The sequence below is a fragment of the Simochromis diagramma genome, unplaced genomic scaffold, assembly GCF_900408965.1.
Source record: "Simochromis diagramma unplaced genomic scaffold, fSimDia1.1 OVJJ01000343.1, whole genome shotgun sequence".
Lineage (NCBI taxonomy): Eukaryota > Metazoa > Chordata > Actinopteri > Cichliformes > Cichlidae > Simochromis > Simochromis diagramma.
In genome coordinates, this window is record NW_024386831.1 from 12,275,123 (window position 1) to 12,294,607 (window position 19,485).

Below are 19,485 nucleotides of genomic sequence, written 5' to 3' on the forward strand. Positions count from 1 at the left end.
TGCAGTCTCTCTCTCTGAGTACAAAACTAAGCCTCAATAAGGACTTCGTTCTTTAATGAATGGACCTGCGCATACAGTATGAGTCCAGACATTTGAAGACACAGAGGAGATTAAAAAAAACACACAACAGGAGGTCTGCTGCCTTTTTGGCATGGCGCTTTTTATTAATTGCAAAACTTTGTGCAAGTTTTTAAAAAATCAGTATTCCTACAACTTTTAGTTAAAAGAAAAAGAAACATGACTTAGAATAAGAAGCGGAATGACAGCATGTTTTAGTCTGATCGTGATCGCTTTAATATCTGGATTTTACTTGAGCTCAGTCCACGCTGTGTGTTCGCCATGTTTTAGTGCAACTCATTCACCAAAGTGAAGCAAAAACACACACCCACTAAAGTCACAGTAGTCTTTGCTGCTGTATGAGAACTCAATATTGACTCACAGAGTCAGAAACAAGAGAACTACACTGTAGTGCCCTTAAATCAATAATATACATAGACCAGCAGAGCAGGATGAACTGAAAATGATGAGTAGGGATTTCATGGGGTTTTGGCACCATGCTTTAGCAATTTTTTAATCAGCGTTTGTACATAAAAATAAATTGACTCGCAACGTTTCCATTGTTATTACTGCTGCTGGCAGATGGCCACACAGAAGGGCTCTAGTCTGTATGCAAGAGAGTTGCTTTGAGGTAACTTAGAATTAGAGCATAATGGATGAAAGAAAGTCATATATTGATCTTGGATACATTTTAAGATGATTCTATCTTTATAATATTGGAGGTTTACTTTGACATTTCCAGCAATTTGTGACCTTGCTGTCTTTTTTTCTCTCTTTTTCCATAAACTAATATAATTGGCTGTTCAAAGTGCTTCATATTTAAGATAGAAACTGCTATTAAAATTTTCATTAATGTTGATTTCTTTCTTTCTTTCTTTCTTTTTAGTTAATCACTTACCAAAGAAGCAATAGATGATTCCAAAGAGGCAGCACATGGAGCAGACCACAGAGGGCACAATCTCATATCTCCTCTCAATCTCCTGGTCACACCTCAGCCCCACCTCAGCCAAGCCAAACAGCTGGCTTGTGGAAGTCATGGTGGATAAAGTGGAGGCGACGGGGTCTAAAGGAGAGAAGAGGGTAGGGGGAAGGGATTGAGGGGGTTTGAAGGAATTTCTGGATCAGTGGGCCTCACCCACGGAGACGTGTCTAAGGGCGGGACAGAAAAAAAGAATGATGGAAAGAGAGGGCAACAGTGAGAAGGGATGAGGAAAAGAAAGAGAGAATTATTATTGATTGTTCATTTTAAGTACTCAGCTCTGAGTGCTGACTATACACTAAGCATGCTCCATATTTCTGAAAAAAGAAACATCTCAGCACAACCATGAGTACTGCTGCAGATAAAATGCAATTCAGCCACTATCATTCACTTGGCTGTACAGTATAAAGTTCGACCAGTTGCAGGAGCTATGCAACACACACACACACACATATTCAAGTTGTTGCCATGGAAAAAAACAACAGAATGAATTTGCATAAATTTGCATGGCGTGGGAAATTTGCGACACAAGTAAGAGGCTGTTTGTAGACCTCTTATTTGTACGCCAGAGCTAAGGTTTACGAAACGATTAATGTAAAACCCCTTAATAATTTCACATCAGTGCTTGTGCCTGCACTCTGCCACTGATCTGTTCACTCACTGAAATATTACATGAACTCTTCTCTAAAACCATTCATTCTGCAAACATTTCACATGACCTAAAAGAACAAATATTCCTTGTTTTCAACAAATACTCTGTGTTGTAACTTTTTCAAATATTCTACTGGGCTTTTAAACCATTTACCCAGGTTAAGAATATACCGATCCTGTAACACCTAAATCTAAAATTAGTATTTTAAGTAACCAAATTTATGATTTAATGAAAATAAAGATTTTTGTAGCTTTAGGTATATATTTCTCTGACATAGAAAAACAAGTTGCTAATTCACAAAGTCCATACTTCAGTATAACAATATAGTGTTGAATAGAATAGAATAGAATAGAATAGAATAGAATAGAAAGCCTGTGTTGTGACTGTACTGAGTGAAACCAGAATATAATGACAATATTAGGATACTACTCCTGATTAAATAAAGTAATAAACACATATAAATAGATATATATAAAAAAAAAAGCATAATTCATATGCGCGTATAGAAAAGCATAGACAAAAAATAATGCACAATTAAGTATAGATAACTAAATCCAAAGTTCAATGACTAATGTAAAAGCAAGGTTATATTGTACTAGTAAATCAGTGTTATTACTATGTATATTACTATACATAGTATATAGTGGTTATCACTGTTGCCTCACAGGAAGAAGGTCCTTGGCCTTTAATACTTTCTGTGTGGATTCTGCATGTTCTCCCTGTGCCTGTGTGGGTTCTTTCTGGGTACTGGGACCCTCCCAAAGTCCAAAGACATGGTTAGGTTGACTGGTGATTCTAAAGTGGCTCTAGATGTGAATATGAGTGTGAATGCCTGTCTATCTATTTGTGTTAGCCCCGCTACAGACTGATGAGCCGTCCCCTTCTCTCCTGCTGTCATAGCTGGGATAGGCGAGGCAGATAAGCAGAAGAAGATGGGTGGCTATGTGTAATTGACTTTAATTTGTAAATACACAGGGTAGGTGATGCATTGGATGCTCTTAATATTATGTTATGAGAAGCTATTAAGTTCACAGTTTGCTTTCTAGGAGATGTGCCTTTGCATAATGTACCATATTCTAGCGCTGATAACACGGTCTCCTTGATAACTTCATTCTTAATGAATCTTCTTTGTGCCACAAAAACACACAAGGAGATCAGCTCCATCTGGTGTCAAATACACGCTGTTCAGAAACTCCTTTGTCATATGTTTCTTCAAGCGATTGCGGGCTTTTGTAGGATTAAAATGTGCATGACTTCCACTTTGATCTTTTTAGAAGCATTTCTGCTCTCAGGTGATAAACTGATCAAAGTTAGTTATGTTTCACAGACTTTGAGCAAAGTTAGCTGAGGGGAATGTCAGTCAATTACAGTGTCAAACTCTGGCCTGACATAATAGCATACAGAACATTCCAGTTTCAGAAATAAAAAGTAGCACTGAGGCGTCTTCTAAAAGTCCATTTCAAATCAATTTTGAAAAGAAAGGAAAAAAGAAACATACAATTGCAGTGTAAAGCGTGAGATTCATGGATCATTGACTCGCGCTATTAGCCAAACACCCACATAGAGCTCCACACTTATTCAGGCACCAAACCCCAATGGTTTCATTTCCAGCTGAGACGCAAATTAAGACCTACTAAGACACACTCAACTGTGGATACGTTTAAAGGAAGCATTATTGGACTATTTTACTGTGCATTGTCGTTATTTCACGAAAGAATGGCTGCAGTAGTTTATCAAGCTGTTCAAACACTTTCTAAAGCAATTCAGGCACTTTCTAAAGCTGTTCTTCACACAGATTATTGCTTTTCAGCTGTGTCCACTGACCATATGTGAATTCATGTCATCTTGGTCAGAATCTGCAAATCTTAAGCTTTTTGTCAAATAAAGTCCCAGACTTACTAAAAGACTTAAAAACGATACACGGTCATACATTAAAATGTAAATCCTGTACAAATGGGAACTATTTGTTCTACATTCTCTGTACTGGTGGAACTGAGGAGACTTAAATTATTTTACTGTGTGTTATATTGGCCTAAGTACAGTATAGTTCAGTAGTTCTGCTACCAGTGCACATCAGTGTAATGGAGTCTGCTCTCTTTATAGTCTCCTAGGGATGCATGCTAAATTTTAAGTTCTGTTACTTTGGTTCCTTCACCTTTTAAAGGCGTTATCCTTCAGTTCAACTCTCCTGTCATATCCAAGTATGGACGACATACTCACACACGCTCTGCCTCTCCTGGCTTTATATTTAAAAGAATGCACACATGTATGCAAATGTAACCTGGGCACATACACATTCATATTACGCCTGATTACACAGGAAAAGTAAGCCCGTGCTCTTTAGTAATGAATTAGCGGGTGATGATGATGCACTGTGGCAAGCAGACTCATCTACATGCACGCACAAGGTGATGTTTAGCATCTTAACGCGTCTGCAGTGCACATTCGGCCTGCTTTTCGACGTTTTACACTATGACATTATGTATTGTAGGAAAGAAGTGTGACACAGAAAAAAGACATCACAAGAAATGAAAATGGAATAAAATTTCAATCTGGATTAAATGTTACTTGTAAATATTAAGTCTCACCACCTGCAGGGAAAATAAGATAAAGAGCATATTAGCCCTTCATCTTGTGGCTCGCTAGAGCAGGAAGAATTCAGTGGTAAGCAGATGTCAGTCTGACATGTAGTCTTATTGAACAGAACAAGAATAAGAACACACCATCAGCAGTGAAAAAAGCAACGTTCTTGTTCAATAAGCGACTGCATAACTATGATGGAAGGAGGAAAGGGGTGGGCCAAGTGAAAAGGAAAAAATCAGCAGTAAAGCTCATACATATATACACACTGGCACTGTAATGGAATCTTAATGTAAAACTTAGTAACTAAAGGGTGGTGAGGTTCATAAAGTTAAGGAAAAGCTTCTAGAAAGTTATCTGGTTGGCCACATTCCAAGATTTGAAGTAAAAAAAAAGAAGTAAAAATGTAATAACATGCATGCTCGGTATTGCAAACTTGAAAGAATTAAGCAAGGGTATAATACTGCCAATGCTGCACAAGCCTATAAATTATTCAAAACAGGAAATGTTTAGGAAAGCTTAATCTTGACTTTTCATTCTAAAGGAGAAATATTTACCCTATTCCTTTCTAACAAATCGTTAAAAAAATCTTGACATCCTGAGCTTCAGTTTCAAACCAAAAGAAAAACTGTACTGTTTTACATTCTGTGCAGAGTTGGTAAAAAAAAACAAAAAACTGAGAAGCAAATGGAAGACTTCCACTTCATAATTGCCTCCACTCCAGTGGTGAAACAGATTGTGAATGCTGCAGCTTAGTTACACCACAGGCTCTCTGAGTCAGGAGGAAGACCCAACTGAGTATTCATGACAATGGACTCTACCGCAATGCCAAAAAGAATAAGAACATAGTGAAATCTAAAGCTGTCCTTTACTTCTTATTCTGAATCAGAACCCTGTCTACAATTCTAACTACATAAAACGTTGTTGTTTTTGTGTATTTGGTGATTGTTTGCTCTTTATCACATTTGCCAAAAATCTGATAAAGTAAAACTGATTAGTTTGTCAGGTCTGTGTGGAATTCAATTCTTCTCCTTGCACGCATCCAATATTACAGATGGAGACAAAAATGAAGTACTTTGCTGCTCAAAGACACATAAATTCTTGGCTGACATGGTGCGTTGCTTAGATACACATTGGTTGCTAACAAGCATGCTAAGCCTGGACTGTTGACACCCCCACAGTCACAAGGAGACATCAGGGAGATACTGTCGCACAACTAGTCAGATTCCAATGAGTTCTAAAATGTCTCCATCTAATGATTATTTACATTATTTAAGCTCACACAGAAGGAAAATGGTGGGGTTTGAGTACCATCCTTTTATCCAAAGCACTGTTCTAATGTTTAATGTCATATCAGGCTGGTAAATTACATAAATCTTCCATTAACACAACAGCAATCATCCAGCAACCATCCAGTTTCATCCTCAGGTCTGTTTCACTGGGTGATGACTAAGTCCATTAACATTCAGCGGTGACCTGTTGCCCTGCACCAGCAGAGAAATAGTTGATTAGAAAAATAGCCCACCAATAAGGTCAGAACGGGGAAGAGTAAAAACAGCATATTATGCAACAATGTCACGTCCTGTCTGTTGCTATAACAACCAGCAGCGGTACAAGGACCCCGCAAATGGGACAGGGAGCTCGTCTCCAAGGGAATGTGCATTTTAAGAGCCAATCAGTGATGGTTTCTTTGAGGCTCCTGGCAACAGAAAGTCCTGACCTTTGACCCTATTCAGCTCCTCTTTAGAATTCACCAACATAGTAGGACATCCTCTGAACCGAATGCTAGATCAACAGGAGTGTATTATGGCCTCAACAGCCATTTCCTTGAAGCTCCATATGAGAACATGTTTACCTCTGGTACTGACATAGTTCGAGAGGTGATGTAATATCCTGTCTATTGATCACTCTGTTCACAGGAACTACTTCAACAACCATAATTATGAATGGATATAAAATACTGCTTGGATATTCAGTGTACCCATGGGACAAATTCTTATGACTTCTGCGACCTTCAGCTTTTCACCCTGAGCCTCAGGCCAACGTAACTGAGTTTGTCCAGTGCTTTGCTTACTACAGAGAATAGTATGGGGTTTCTCTGTATTATTGTAGGGTCTTTACCTTACAATATAAAGCTCCTTGAGGCAACTGTTGTTGTTGCTCTAATACATCAGCAATAAAGCTGACACATGTGGCAGATGTTATGTATCACTTAGCATTGTGTTTATTTTTTTAGGATAATGGAGAAAAACAATAAAAATGAGGATATAGATCAGGCAGATCATAATACTGCACAGAGAGGTTTTGCATGTAAAGTCTAGAGAGAAACCAAACAAACCTTTTTAGACACAGGATCTGTGACATCGATTTTATCCAAGTTCATTAGGTGAGTTCATTTTTTAGTTCAGTGTACCTCACATGTGCTCATTCAACCACATTATGGTGGCGGAAAGGGAGAAGGAAAGCATGCCATGTTTACTTTATAGATGTGACTGGACTGAAGAGTAAAGAGGAGCTATGTATTTTGCTGAGTCTGTACAATTTTAACAAGTTTGAAAGTCAATATTTGGTATAGCTGGTATTATTCTCTAACACTCCTAGGCAAAGCTTCTTGTAATTTCTTACAAGAAATTATTAGTCCTCAGGAATAGTTCTCCAGGCTTCTTGAAGGCTCTTTTTCGGATGTCGGCTGACTTTTGTTTCGTTTTCTGTCAAAACAATCCCACAGTGCTTTAATAATGTTGAAGTCCGGACTCTGGGGATCCAATCCATAGCTGATATTGTTTCACTGTGTGTTTTTCTATCCAGGTATGCATTTACTGCATTGTCAATTTGAACCAAAACATTTAAATAAGGATTCTTTACTCCATAACAGCAGTTGTTACTAATTTTGAGTTTAGATCTTGTGTAATTTGTCATACTTTTGCATTTTCTCTCACTGTTTCCCTTCCATAAGAATGACTTCTTAACAGTCACCCTTCTACTGAGGCCGTTTCGGATGAAGCTTTGGGTCATGTGTCAGGTATTTGCTGAAATTTTCCTCTTTCTTAACGCCATGTCTTTTAGATACATCTGATGTAGACAGTTTGTTGGCCTTCCACTTCTTCTCTAAGGACACACTGCACACTGTGCCAAGCTTTGCCAAGTGTTCAGCTAACAGCTCTTTCAGAATCATCTTGTTGGTGCACAAATGCTATTTTCTGCCTGTCAAATCGTGTTATCTTTGGCATTCAATAAAATAAATGGGAACAAATTATGGTTTGGTAACAGGCGGCTAGTAACAAGGTGTCTAAAGGTACAATTTAAAATAGATTCTTTGCCAAGTTTTCTGTGTAGACAAAACACAGGTTCATCCCTTTACTGAGGTGCATTTTTTAATGCTTGAATGATTTCTAAGGTCAGTGCTCAGAGGTATATAAAAAAAAAGTCCACGAATTGACTGAGAATTAGTGAAAAATCAATGTCCAAAGAAAAACTTTGAGAGACTTTTGACAGAAAGCCTGGGGAACTGTTGCTCAAGACAACTTTAAAATGACAAGAAAGTTTCTCCCTGGTAGCAAAATATAATTACTTTTTGCACAACACTTTAATGTGCAGGTTTTCTTATTACAACATGGAGAAACAAATGTTTGTTCAGTCTAAAAAAAATCTGTTTCTTTTTGGTGACCTAAGTTACTCACATTGTTAAACATAAGAGCCAGCTCAATCTAAATGTTTAGCTGTTAACCTTAAAAGAAAGCTTCTGTTTAAAAAAGGAGCCCTGAATCAAACCAGAGAACCCCTTGACACAATACACATGATGATTTGCTCCACTATATCCTTGCTTGCATTCCTCTGTCAGACTGAAAATAACAGGCCAATAATGTTAGGACACATATCAAAACCGCTGGCAGCGTAATAACCTTTCTGCTTGTTGATGTGCTCCCTGCTGGAGTTCTGCTACTGTTCCTCTTTCCTCCAAATGAGATGATAGTCTAAGGTCACAGATCAAATCTGAACACTGCTGGCACTGTAATAAGTGTTTTATGATTTGTTCTGCTACATGCCAGCTTGTATCTCTGGCCCCAAAACTGTGCAAGCTTTTTACAGTGAGGTGTGACTTCACTTCTGTGAGTGTGTTGACTTTTCTGTTCTCAAGATCTTTGATGCAGATACATTATACACGCTTTAAAAGACACCTTTTATATAAAAAATCTCAAGCAAAAATATTTCACACCTGTACATTATCACGTCAAAAACAAAAACAAAGTATATAAGTACAGTAAATATTGTAAAACCAGTATTGTGTAGAAATTCAGAGGAATTGCGTAGTTTGTTTCAGCCTCTGCCGCCGACATGAGAGTGTGTGAGTGTTTGCAAGTGTAAAGCTTTTTCTTCCTAAACCTGCTGCTAGATAAATTATATTTTCTAATCTTCTGTAGATATGGGCAAACTGACAGGGAGAAAAAGATGAAGGGTTTGAAATAGTTTGTGTCTGTGTGTGTTTCTAGTTTTGTGTGTATATGCGCGTCAGCATGAATATTTCAGAGGCCCCTAACTGAGCGCTGGCGACGGAGCATCACCAGAACGAGGACACGCTGCTCTTCAGGGTTGGGGATTGCAAAGGCCGGACAGAGAAAGAGAGAGGGAGAGGGAGGGGGGAAATTACACAGAGAAAGAGCGCAACATAAAACAGCAAGGCCACACAGACACACACACACACACATACACCGAATTTCAAGAACAAGAATATGTTTGGAGGTGGGAACAACTGTGAAATTCATCCTATTATCACGTGTTTATGGGAGACTTCAGTGTTAAAAAGGAAAACAGTGGATATAACTTAAAGAAGAAGAAAGAAACAAATCTAGACTTTCCAACAACACATCCAGCCTATGCCAAGGAAACATAGTAAACAACATGTATGGTTAAGAATGGAGAATAAGGGATTCACGCTGGCAAAATGCAAAGTGTATTTACAAAACAATAGTGAGCAAATATGTTTTGCATTCTGCTCATTAATATTAGAAAAACAGCCCCTTTTTACATCCAGGCATGCAGACAAGTTTTTGTTTCATTTGTCGAGGGTTTAAAATATTTGCCTCTGAGATCTTTGACTCAACTCCAAAAAACATTGCTGTCATTGCTCTGCATAATAAAAAGACCACACTGTGAAAATATTCACTTAAAAAAAAATTCTAGAAAACTCTTGACAGTGTGTTGCAAAAAGGCTGTCGAGAGTACAAAGGAACAACCTGTTTCTGTAAAGTGATGATACTGTTAAATTTTTTAAAATGTTGCTTTCTGGTGTTACAGCTCAGATGTGCATCGACTGGTATTGTGCTTGACAGCAAAAATCTTCAAATGCAAAATGTAGATTTGATAAGAGGGGCACCTCAATTTTGACTTTATACTTCATATTTATTTTGTGTAATAATATGTTGGGCATATTTACATATTACAGCTATTTTGTAATATATTGTATTCTTTAATGTGGTACTTTAACTTCTTTGGACCACATAATTTCCTCTGGGAATCATAAAGTATTCTGATTTTGATTCTAATGACTCTGGTGCTAAAAATCACAGCTAACCAAACTTAATGTGCCTTTAAAATGTGAAACATTGCTGCGTGAGTGTTTACATGCATAATTGTCCTCCGTAACCCTGATTTACTGACGGGTTAATGTTGTGCATGTCGCCTGTGCAGTCAAACCTTTTGTTTCAGAAGGTTTACCTGCAGGTGTGTTACAGTAAATGGGAATGACGCTCAGTGAGCTGTAGTTCAGTAGGTTAAAGCGGGATGAAGATTTAGTCTGGTTAGTTTACGGTAAACCTTCCTAACAATATTAAAGGTATTACTGACATATCAAGCTTGCTCCCTGGTGAGGTTGACAAGATACTACAGAGGATCACTGGACAGTGGAGAAAGTAGATGGTGAACATTTCAGATGTTGATAAGGTCAAATATTGATGGACTTTTACATTATTATTGAAGGTTAAAATGGTATAGTTGTTTTACTGGCATATTGGAGAACTCAAAGGAAACACTTCTTGATCTATCGCTCATAGAGCCATGGGTACATTAATTACGTCTCAAAACATAACAATCTTTGTTTACAGGCTGACGTAAATTGATTAAAAAACATCTGCTTAATTCTTTGTGTCTCCCTCATGCAATCACAATATCTCTGACCCATCAGGGAATAAACAGAGGGTCTCCATGGGTGTCCTGTTGTGTCTGGCACAGGGGTGTTGGATAATTTGAGTCTGTAGGTTGGCTGGGTGGGGCCTCCATGGATCACGGTTATTATGTGATCCGACTGAAATCTGTGAGTCCGAAAGCCGATCCAGTGCTTGAGGCTCTTTGCTGAGTTCCTCGAGTTGTTCCTGAACAGGTTTTGCATTGTGGCTGTCGTGCTGGTGGAGGGATCAGACGCTGTCATTGCCACAATGCAGCAGTGTTTAGGTGGGTGGCAAATGTCAAAAATATTATCCACATGAATGCCATGAAAGAAAGCTTCCCAGCAGAATGCTGCACTGTAACAGTGTTATTCACTCCACTTGTCAATGGTTTTAATGTGGGTGAATATTTGTATATTTGCACACACCTAGGTAAGACTTTCAAGCTGTCTGCTTTTCTTTTCATCTCATATTTCTGTCCGACTATTTAAGATATTTTGATTCAGAAAAACAGCCACGTCATGGTTACTATTTATCCGCGTCGTCACACTTCTGTTCTGTTTTTAGTGAAAAGAGAAAGGGACAGCGTTCGTGTGCATGTGACAGGATGACTGTTTCCATCTAGTCCATCTGTCACCAAAAAGACTACTGCTGTGCATGTGTGTATGTGCGTTTGTGTGTGTGTCTATGTGTGCGAGGAATCTGGCTAGCTTGTGAAAGACATGTAGCATTATGCTCCAGTCTAACACCTGCTCTCATTAAAGAGTGCTGTGGAAAAAAAGAGACACTGAAATTACTGTTATTCAGCTCACCTCTGACATGAAAGGTAAAATTATTGCTGTTCAACCATTATGAAAGCATAGTGGTCTTTATTTCAATAAGGAGGTTAGCAGCAATGTGACAGCTTTGTCAGCGCCGTCTTTAAAGAAAAGGCAGTACGTGTGCGTTGGTGACCTTTGTCATGCAGAGCTGGGCGTTACACTGTGATTATAAGGTATGACAATGATGTGCCAATTGCACTAGTTCCTACAGTGGTAATGACAAAGTGCTGAGCTGCTCTTTGATATCACCAGGACATTTCTCAATGGCTTGAGGGTTGCTGTAGCCTGCTAGGAACAGCTAACTTGACCACTGATAACACAGCATAATCCGCACATCAGATGACACTATCTCCCACCAGCATTACTGCCACTTGCATCTATCTGCATATCGGCAATGCGCACAACATCTGCCTGATTTTCGAGAGAAAACAGTTAGAAAAGTTGCCCAAAGTTAATAGATAAGGAATGGGGGAGTATAGAGGGAAAATGAAAAGAGAAAGGCACTTGGCTCAGCAGCTAAAAGCGGCTAAAACCAGCCACAATCAGAGTCAAAGAGTCAAAAACACTCCACGGACACATTTCATGCATACATGAATGCCCATTTAAAATTGTATGTACAAAGTGCGTGTGAATGTGTGAAGTTCTTTGAACCTTTAGACATGTTCAGTGCTTGAATATAGTCATTAGATTATTTGACCTAATCTTTTATTTTTATTCTTTTATCATAGGAGAGACACTTTGTGTGTTTTCACCACATTTGGTGTGTTGTTGATGATAGTTGGTGAGACCTGAATTTCAATTTCAAAGACTTTCTCTGGCATATCCGTAGTGGCCACGAGTGGCCTGGGATAAAACTGATCTCATGAGCTGTTGCTTCATTTCACTCCTTAACAGAAATCACAACCACTGCAGCTCAAATGCCTGAATATTTATCGATGATCGAGCTCTCTCTCTCTCCGTATATACATATATATATATATGGACCTCAGAGAGTTCTAATTTATTTGCATCCATCAATCCATTTACGTTTAAACTACATCATGGACAACATGCTTAGCTAAAAAAATTCAATTTACAAAGCTTAAAAATGTCTCATTACCATAGTATATATGGCAAATCAGGAAGTAAAATGTTGTTCTAAAAGAACAGTCATAACAAGGTACAGCTCATTCAATGAACAGTGCATTGTTATTGCTAGAAGAAATTAATGACACAATTTCCTATTTACTTCTGTTCTAGCGAAAACAAAACTCAAGGCTATTTCAATGCCAATTTGAGTTGCATCATTTTACTATTAAACTTTTTTGTAACAAAAACAAGGATTTAAATAGCTTTCATTGCTTGCTTATCTTCCTCGCCTTCACCCAGATCTCCCCTTTTCTCATTCATTTCCTTTGCCCTTTTTTAAATATTTGATTGTTTTGTTTTTTTTTCTAAAGTACACGCAGAAATAAAAAAAAAAACAGTGTTGGCTGGGATTATTTGGTTGCTGAGGTTTAAATGCATTAGAGTGATCTGTATGTGAGCTGTGAAACATTCTCCTCACACTCCTGCTTTCTCCCTTTGAGCTACAAGTCTATTGAAATGTCTGAGTGACCTATAAACCCCTAAAACACAAAGGCAACAAAATGCGTTCTTCATTTTAGATGTAATATCATAATTTCTACCCAACCAGTATACCATCTATCTACTTTGGACCTTGCACGTGTACCACAGGCAGCCTTACAGCATTTAAAGTGAAGCGATCTTAGGAGTGAGCGTGCATTTATATAACTTATGTTGTGTGCACATAAATCTGTTGTGGGGACCTCCTCCCCTCAGCGACAAAGAGAAAGTCCCTGTAAAGTTAATCATTAAGTGTGTGCGTGCGCATGTCTGAAGCATGTGTATGTGTTTGGTGTCTCGGTGTGTCTGTGTGCTAGCGGCCTCAGCATTGATCTCTGTGTAAGCCTTGGTCATCGCTTGTGGCCTGAAGGTGAGGTGACAGGGGAGTAAAGAGGCTTTCATCAGATTACAGCTCATTCTCTGTCTTTCACCATCTCTCTTTCCAGCATCATTTGTCTTACTGCTGCTTTCAACTACTTTGCTCCTTCTCTCTCTCTTTCTCTCCTGCTGAACACAAGACCTACTTTAAGCCACAGCGTTAAAATTCCTCTTCAATCCCTCACAGATTCATTTGTCTTTGCCCAAATGTCCCAAATGAGCTGATGTATGACTACATATCACAATGCACGCTAACAATCCACAAAATGGAGAATTTGCAGTGCATTGCCTTTTCACATATATTTATGCAAACTCTTAGTCTTCTAAGAGTCCATCAGGTCAACCCGTTTGACTCTCAGTGTTTAGCTGCAAAATATAGACATTTCCATTGTAAATGTAGTCTTAAAATACTGGGTTATGAGATGAAACCAGAAAGCTATTGATACCAAAATCCTTGTCCCTTCCATACATATTAAGTTTAAAGTTACGATATCTGTTTATAACAACTGACAAACAGCCTTTTTCCTGTTTACACATCAGTTAGACATTGAGTGACATTTGCATAAACAGCCATATTATAGGTTACTTAACAAAGTCCAAACACCAATTTCCTTTGAGTTTTGATTTGTCTTAGTCTGCCAATTGATGATGGGCATACAGTGCATTTATCTTAAGTTAATTGTTGAAAACAGCTGCCAACAGTTGCAAAGTGGCTGCCGAGATTGGCAAGACTGAACCGAAACAGTAACAATGTGCCAAAGCAATTTACAAGAAAACACTGCAGAGCCAGGTGATCATTCACAAAAGCCCCTTTTTCATTGCTGATACAAAACCCAAGTGACAATATCCACTATATACATACAGACATTGTGAATAAATGCATTTAATTTATTTCCATGACTGAAAACTAGTGTGGTGATGTGATCACACAACTGTAGTCTGTGGCACACAGTTTCTCTGTAGAAAGCCTTGTTTTCTATCTCTCCCTGATTCTATTAGCTGGGCTCCTCACACTTCAGTCTCTCTGTAGACCCGTCCTGAATAACTGCATTCAGTTGCAGCACTACTTTCCCTTTACTCTGTTTGGCACCATTTACATTGATAACACCACGTGTGACAAATGTCCAACGGCCTCACACATTCTGTGACCAGACTTTAATTTATAAAAAAATATAAGCTCTGGTCAAATACACATACAGTTCTGAATGATGTGCATCTGCATGCACATATATACGCAGTTTTTGAAATTCTGTGTGCAGCTACCACATAAATAGTAGCAGATGCAGAGACATGTCTACTTAGATGGTATTAGAAGACCCTTCCAGCTACAAACCAACATGACAGCCAACACACACACACACACGCACGCGCACACACACACACACACACACACACACAAAATGCCACACTGCCTGGGGGCTTTTACATGCTCTGAGTCAGATCTGGTTGGAAATAAAGGCTCTCAACCTGACAATGGCAGCATTATACAGATGGCACATTGGTCTCCATACATTTTTTTTTCATTAAGTGCTCATATCATTTAAATGGTACCCACACTGTGCACTGGTGAGCTGAATGACTCAAATACACATGTGGTGATTACTTTGAAGCAGCATGTGGAAACTGCAGCGTGAAGCACAGCAGTGGCGTGCATTAATGGGATTAGGACTGACTCTAACCTTTCTCTTCCGTCTGCACTTACACTCCTTATCCTGGCTCTTTTAACTCTCCGCCTCTTTCTTTGTTTGCACCATCTCTTTCTTCCTGAAATCACTTGTTCTTATTTCACTGCAGTTTGACAGACAGCATCCTTCTTCACTCTTTCCTCGTTAACTCTCTTTAACCCTGTACGCATCCTGTTAGCTGAATAACAAATATCTCTGAGGCTGCCTGTTGCAGGCTAGCGCTGTCAGACTGAGGGGTCCCTGCAGACTTTTTGTGCTCAGTTTTGAATTTGAGACTTCTTGGCTCATGCTGCACTTACATAATCTGTTGTCAAAACCGGGTACATAGCGTGCACGGTAACACTGGTAATTCATGAATTATATCTTCTGTATGAATGACAGCCCATATATGGCACTTATCCTCCCCTCAGCAAATTTTATTAGTGCATTTCTAGCTAAGATCTTCCCCAGTGCTGATTACATTTCTGGATGGGGAGGATTTCTTTGTTTGTTTACCTTCCCTGGACTGTTTTTCTTTCAAGAAGGGAAATGCACTGGAGTGATAGCGTCATTCAAACTAAAAATCACAGATATTGTGCTATACAAAGAAATTTTTATGTGAATTTTCTCATTTTTGCTATCTAATAAGAAAGAAGAAATGAAACAAGGAGAAATAAGTGTCCACTTCTTGATAGACGTCTCGTTTTTTCAGCCTGCCAATTTGGCCAGAGTCCTAAGTCTGAAGACTGGTGGGCTTTTTGTTATGGTTACGTAACTATCGGGAAAGTGCCATATGGGTTGATCATTCAGTGGTTAAAGTGGATTCAAATGGACCTATTGAAGGTATGTGTTTGATTCCCATTGCAGATGGCACAGTTTTGAGTCCCCAGTTTCCTCTTGCCTCTTTGCCATTGCCCCATTATTTAAAACACAGACCAAAGCGGTCCTTTCATGACACTATGATTGAAATCTGATGTCAAGAGCCGACATTATTCCAAACATCAAAGAAGAGCAGATTGAAGTGTAAATAACACCCACTGACCATTGTAACTATGGTGCATAGCATTGGTGCATTTAGAGAAAGTGGATCTGACTGAAAATTGCTGTCAGATCCACATAAAAGAGGGCCATCAGAGAGTCAATGATAATTGCATTTATTCTGCTTGAAATTGTTATTATACTGTGTAATGCTGTGTTGGAAGACCTACAGGTGCACTGGTGAAGCAGCTCTGTTACCAGACTTGTTGAATCCTGAGCTGAATGCAAATGTATGATAAGTAAAACTGAACTCCAGCAAACAGCTCGAGTGCTGAATCCTTGAGCTGTTTGTTTCTCAGAACACGCCTCAAGTTCACCTGTAGTAAGGCAAAAGTTCAGCCATGGAAATGAATCAGAGAGTCTTATTAAAAGACTTAACAGCCACCAAGGCAAGAAACTCAGTGAGCTGACACCAGTACACTCTTCAATGCAACATAGCAAACAGTCACTACAGAGCAGCTTCTTAACACCCCCTCCCATAGTATCCCTTCACAGCAATCCCAGATTGTGTAGTCCTGTATTCAAACACTGCACAACCTTCAAATCCATCATTTTATCTCAAGGGACCTACAGTGGATGTGCTTTTAGCTTTTCTATTAGCATGCACATTGTAATTTTTCATGCTTGGAAAAGGCCACAATGTTCCTTATAAGCTGTAATTTTAGAGCAGCCAAACTTCAACATAATCACACTCTATTTTACATCCCCTGCAACTCCCGCTCTAGCATTTCACTATTACAGTTCTTGCTTTCTTTTGTTTTGTATTTTTCATGTGAAAGTCTGCTTTTCTTCTTTTGTTTATCTCCTCTTGCACCACATTAACAGCTGTGCATACATTCCCCACCACACGTAATTACAACTAAAATATATGGAGAATGAAGCCGATAACTACAGTCTTTATTCTTGAAGTTATTCTGTTTCGATCAGTTTTAAATAATTTCGTCTTTTAATAAACACTCGTTGGAGCTGTGACATTTGCAGAATACAACTAGCGAGTTGCACAGACAACGTGTGCATCTTTAACAAAGGAAATAAAGGCTGAGCACTTATAGGCTGGGTTGTTGCCTATAATTACTTTCCCTTTGCTCTGGCAAACTACTAATTACGAAGATGTTTCATGTGCTATTACTGTACCCCGGGGCAGAGTAAGGTTATGTAGAAATCCAGTAAGAGATCTGCCCCCTATATGTTTTGTTTATAGCTTAAATATTGTTAGATAGTGAGTTTGATAGAAAATAATTAGAAAAAGATAGATAGATAGATAGATAGATAGATAGATAGATAGATAGATAGAATGTGAACGCACGTGACTTCCATCGACCCTTCCAATCAATTGTGCTTCTCGTGTTTACATTCTGTCCAATCCAGTTATGCACACTGCTGTTAAATACAGAGTTCAAGCTTTCACGTTACTAATTCCCACACATCATGAAGGATTCACATGGCTGTCACTGATATGCGACCTTTGAGTAGCCTCGAAGAGCTCGTGTTTTGTGTAAGAGCACTAAATGTTCCCTTAAGCAGCGGTTTGAAAACAATAGAGGGAAAACAATAGCTTGAGCTGAGGGTCCTCCCTGTGTCTAATTTTCAAAAGCAATTACACTGATTGGCACAATGCCGTGGGCTACACAATTGGCTGTTGGAACCGCTTTAACATTTTGAAACATGGAGGGTTCTTTAATTACACTATTGGTAAGGTGCTGCATGTTATTTATGTATTTATTCTTATTACTGTTATTTTTGTGGCACTCTGTGGTTCCATAAAAAAATCAATGTGGTATGATAAAATAAAATAACTGCATTTTGTACTGAACAAAGAAAACTCACTCACCTCAGAAATGCAACATATTGGCGTGTTTTCCTTTTGTCATTCTATATTCAAAAGGGGGGAAGCATGTGAAAAGAAGAAGAAGAAGAAATCTGTTCTTGATGGTGTGGTCAGCTTAAAAACCCGACATCACGTCTTAATGAAGCGGGTTCGGTCCAAAGCCAGCGAGAAACTCCAGATAAAACCCTGAAGCGAAGATGAAAGAATGCTCAACTCCTCTTTCCTCTCCTCCACTCTTGGCTTCAATTTCTCACTTGCTGCCTGTCTTCCCTTGTCCAGACAGATACGTGGTTCATAGCCAGAGCCTCATGTAATATTAAACACCGATAATGGATCAGCGCATTGTGAAAAATAAATGCACTCTTACGGTTTTTTTAATTCCATGTTTACATCACGCACCCAATTATCTCCCTCCTAAACGAACAGTATGCGCGCTGCTTCCTTTGTGCTCCCCGTCTTTCTCACTCTCAGCGGATTGAACCATTCCCGCAGCACGAGGGGGTGGGGGGGGGGGGGGGTGGATGGGTGCTCTATTCCTGTGATTATATGTGAACGAATGGGTTTGGTGACTCGTGGCCAAATGTTGTTATTGTCGGGGATAAAGAGCCCGGGAGATGGAGTGATGGGAGGGGGAAAGGGAAGAGGAGGAGGAGAAAGTGAGAGAGAAGGAAAGAAGGAGACATTTACTGTAAAGCAGTTTGATGCAAAGGAGGGACAAAAGGGCACATTTTCTCTCTCTCTCTCCATTTTTTCTCTTTTTTTTAAAATTTCTTTTTGCCTGGTATATCATTACATGCAATATGAAATTAAACTGTATAATCGCTCCCTCTGGAACAGCTGCTTCCACACACTAAACCATTTTTCTTGTCATGTGTAAGTAGGATTTCTCCTTAAGCGGGCTCTCATGCTACATTATGCAACCAAGATATAATTACATCTAGTGTAATGGTAGAGAAAACACAAGTGCCGGCCTACTATTTCAATAGCCTTTCATGTTTGCTCTGCTGCCTGTGAGCTCCTTCAGCAAAAAATATAGTGTCAGTTCAGAACCTCGGAGAGCTCCGAGCCGGCACCAACAACCAGTGTAAATAAAGGGTTGCACTTTCTAATGGGTGGTTTGTTTGTTTTTTGTCTTTCTTTTTTGTCTTTTTTTAAAAAAAATAAATAAATTAGATTTTTTTTCTAAGCTATAAGTGTACAGCAGGAATATTTTTATAAAGTTTGCCAACTGGTACTATGCTCGGATTATTCTAAATATACCAAGAATAATATTTTGAGTTGCCCGTCTTCGTTAAAGTGGCTAAATTTACACAGTATCAGGCCTTTGCCTTGATTTTAGCAGCCTTTTGTCAAAATCAGACAACTTAGCGTGAAAGACCTTGCTTCTAGTGGTCTTGTGTGGATGTATGTAGCGTGCTGATGGTGCCCCCTCCCGGAGAGAAATCATCATCGTGTCGGAGACGGGAGCCACGCATCTGAACCAGATAAAACCTGATGTAGTCCACGGTTGTTTGCGTTATTGTCAGATGATATTGATTTGGGATTAACTTCGTTTAATCATCCGTGAATGTGCGTAGAGAAGATCCTTGTAGTTGCGTTTTAAACTGAAACATATAAATACTTCTGCTCTATATTTTGGATCCATTCCATTTGAAACCAAACACATCATTAAAATATTAACAAGAATAATTTTTAAATGAATGATTATAATAGTGAGTTACA

The 19,485-nt window shown here is 38.9% G+C and overlaps 1 protein-coding gene across 1 annotated transcript in view; it reads right to left on the bottom strand.

Annotated features, from left to right (window-relative positions):
• tmem198a (transmembrane protein 198a) overlaps positions 1–18,505 on the bottom strand; it is a 37,762-nt gene extending 19,257 nt beyond the window's left edge. The window contains exons 1-2 of the mRNA XM_040027886.1: positions 17,767–18,505; positions 956–1,206 (exon numbers count right to left, since the gene is read on the bottom strand). Coding sequence (XP_039883820.1) covers positions 956–1,094 — 139 coding nt within the window. The 5' untranslated portion in view covers positions 1,095–1,206; positions 17,767–18,505. The remainder of the gene's footprint in view (positions 1–955; positions 1,207–17,766) is intronic.
• Between the last annotated feature and the right edge of the window lie 980 nt (positions 18,506–19,485).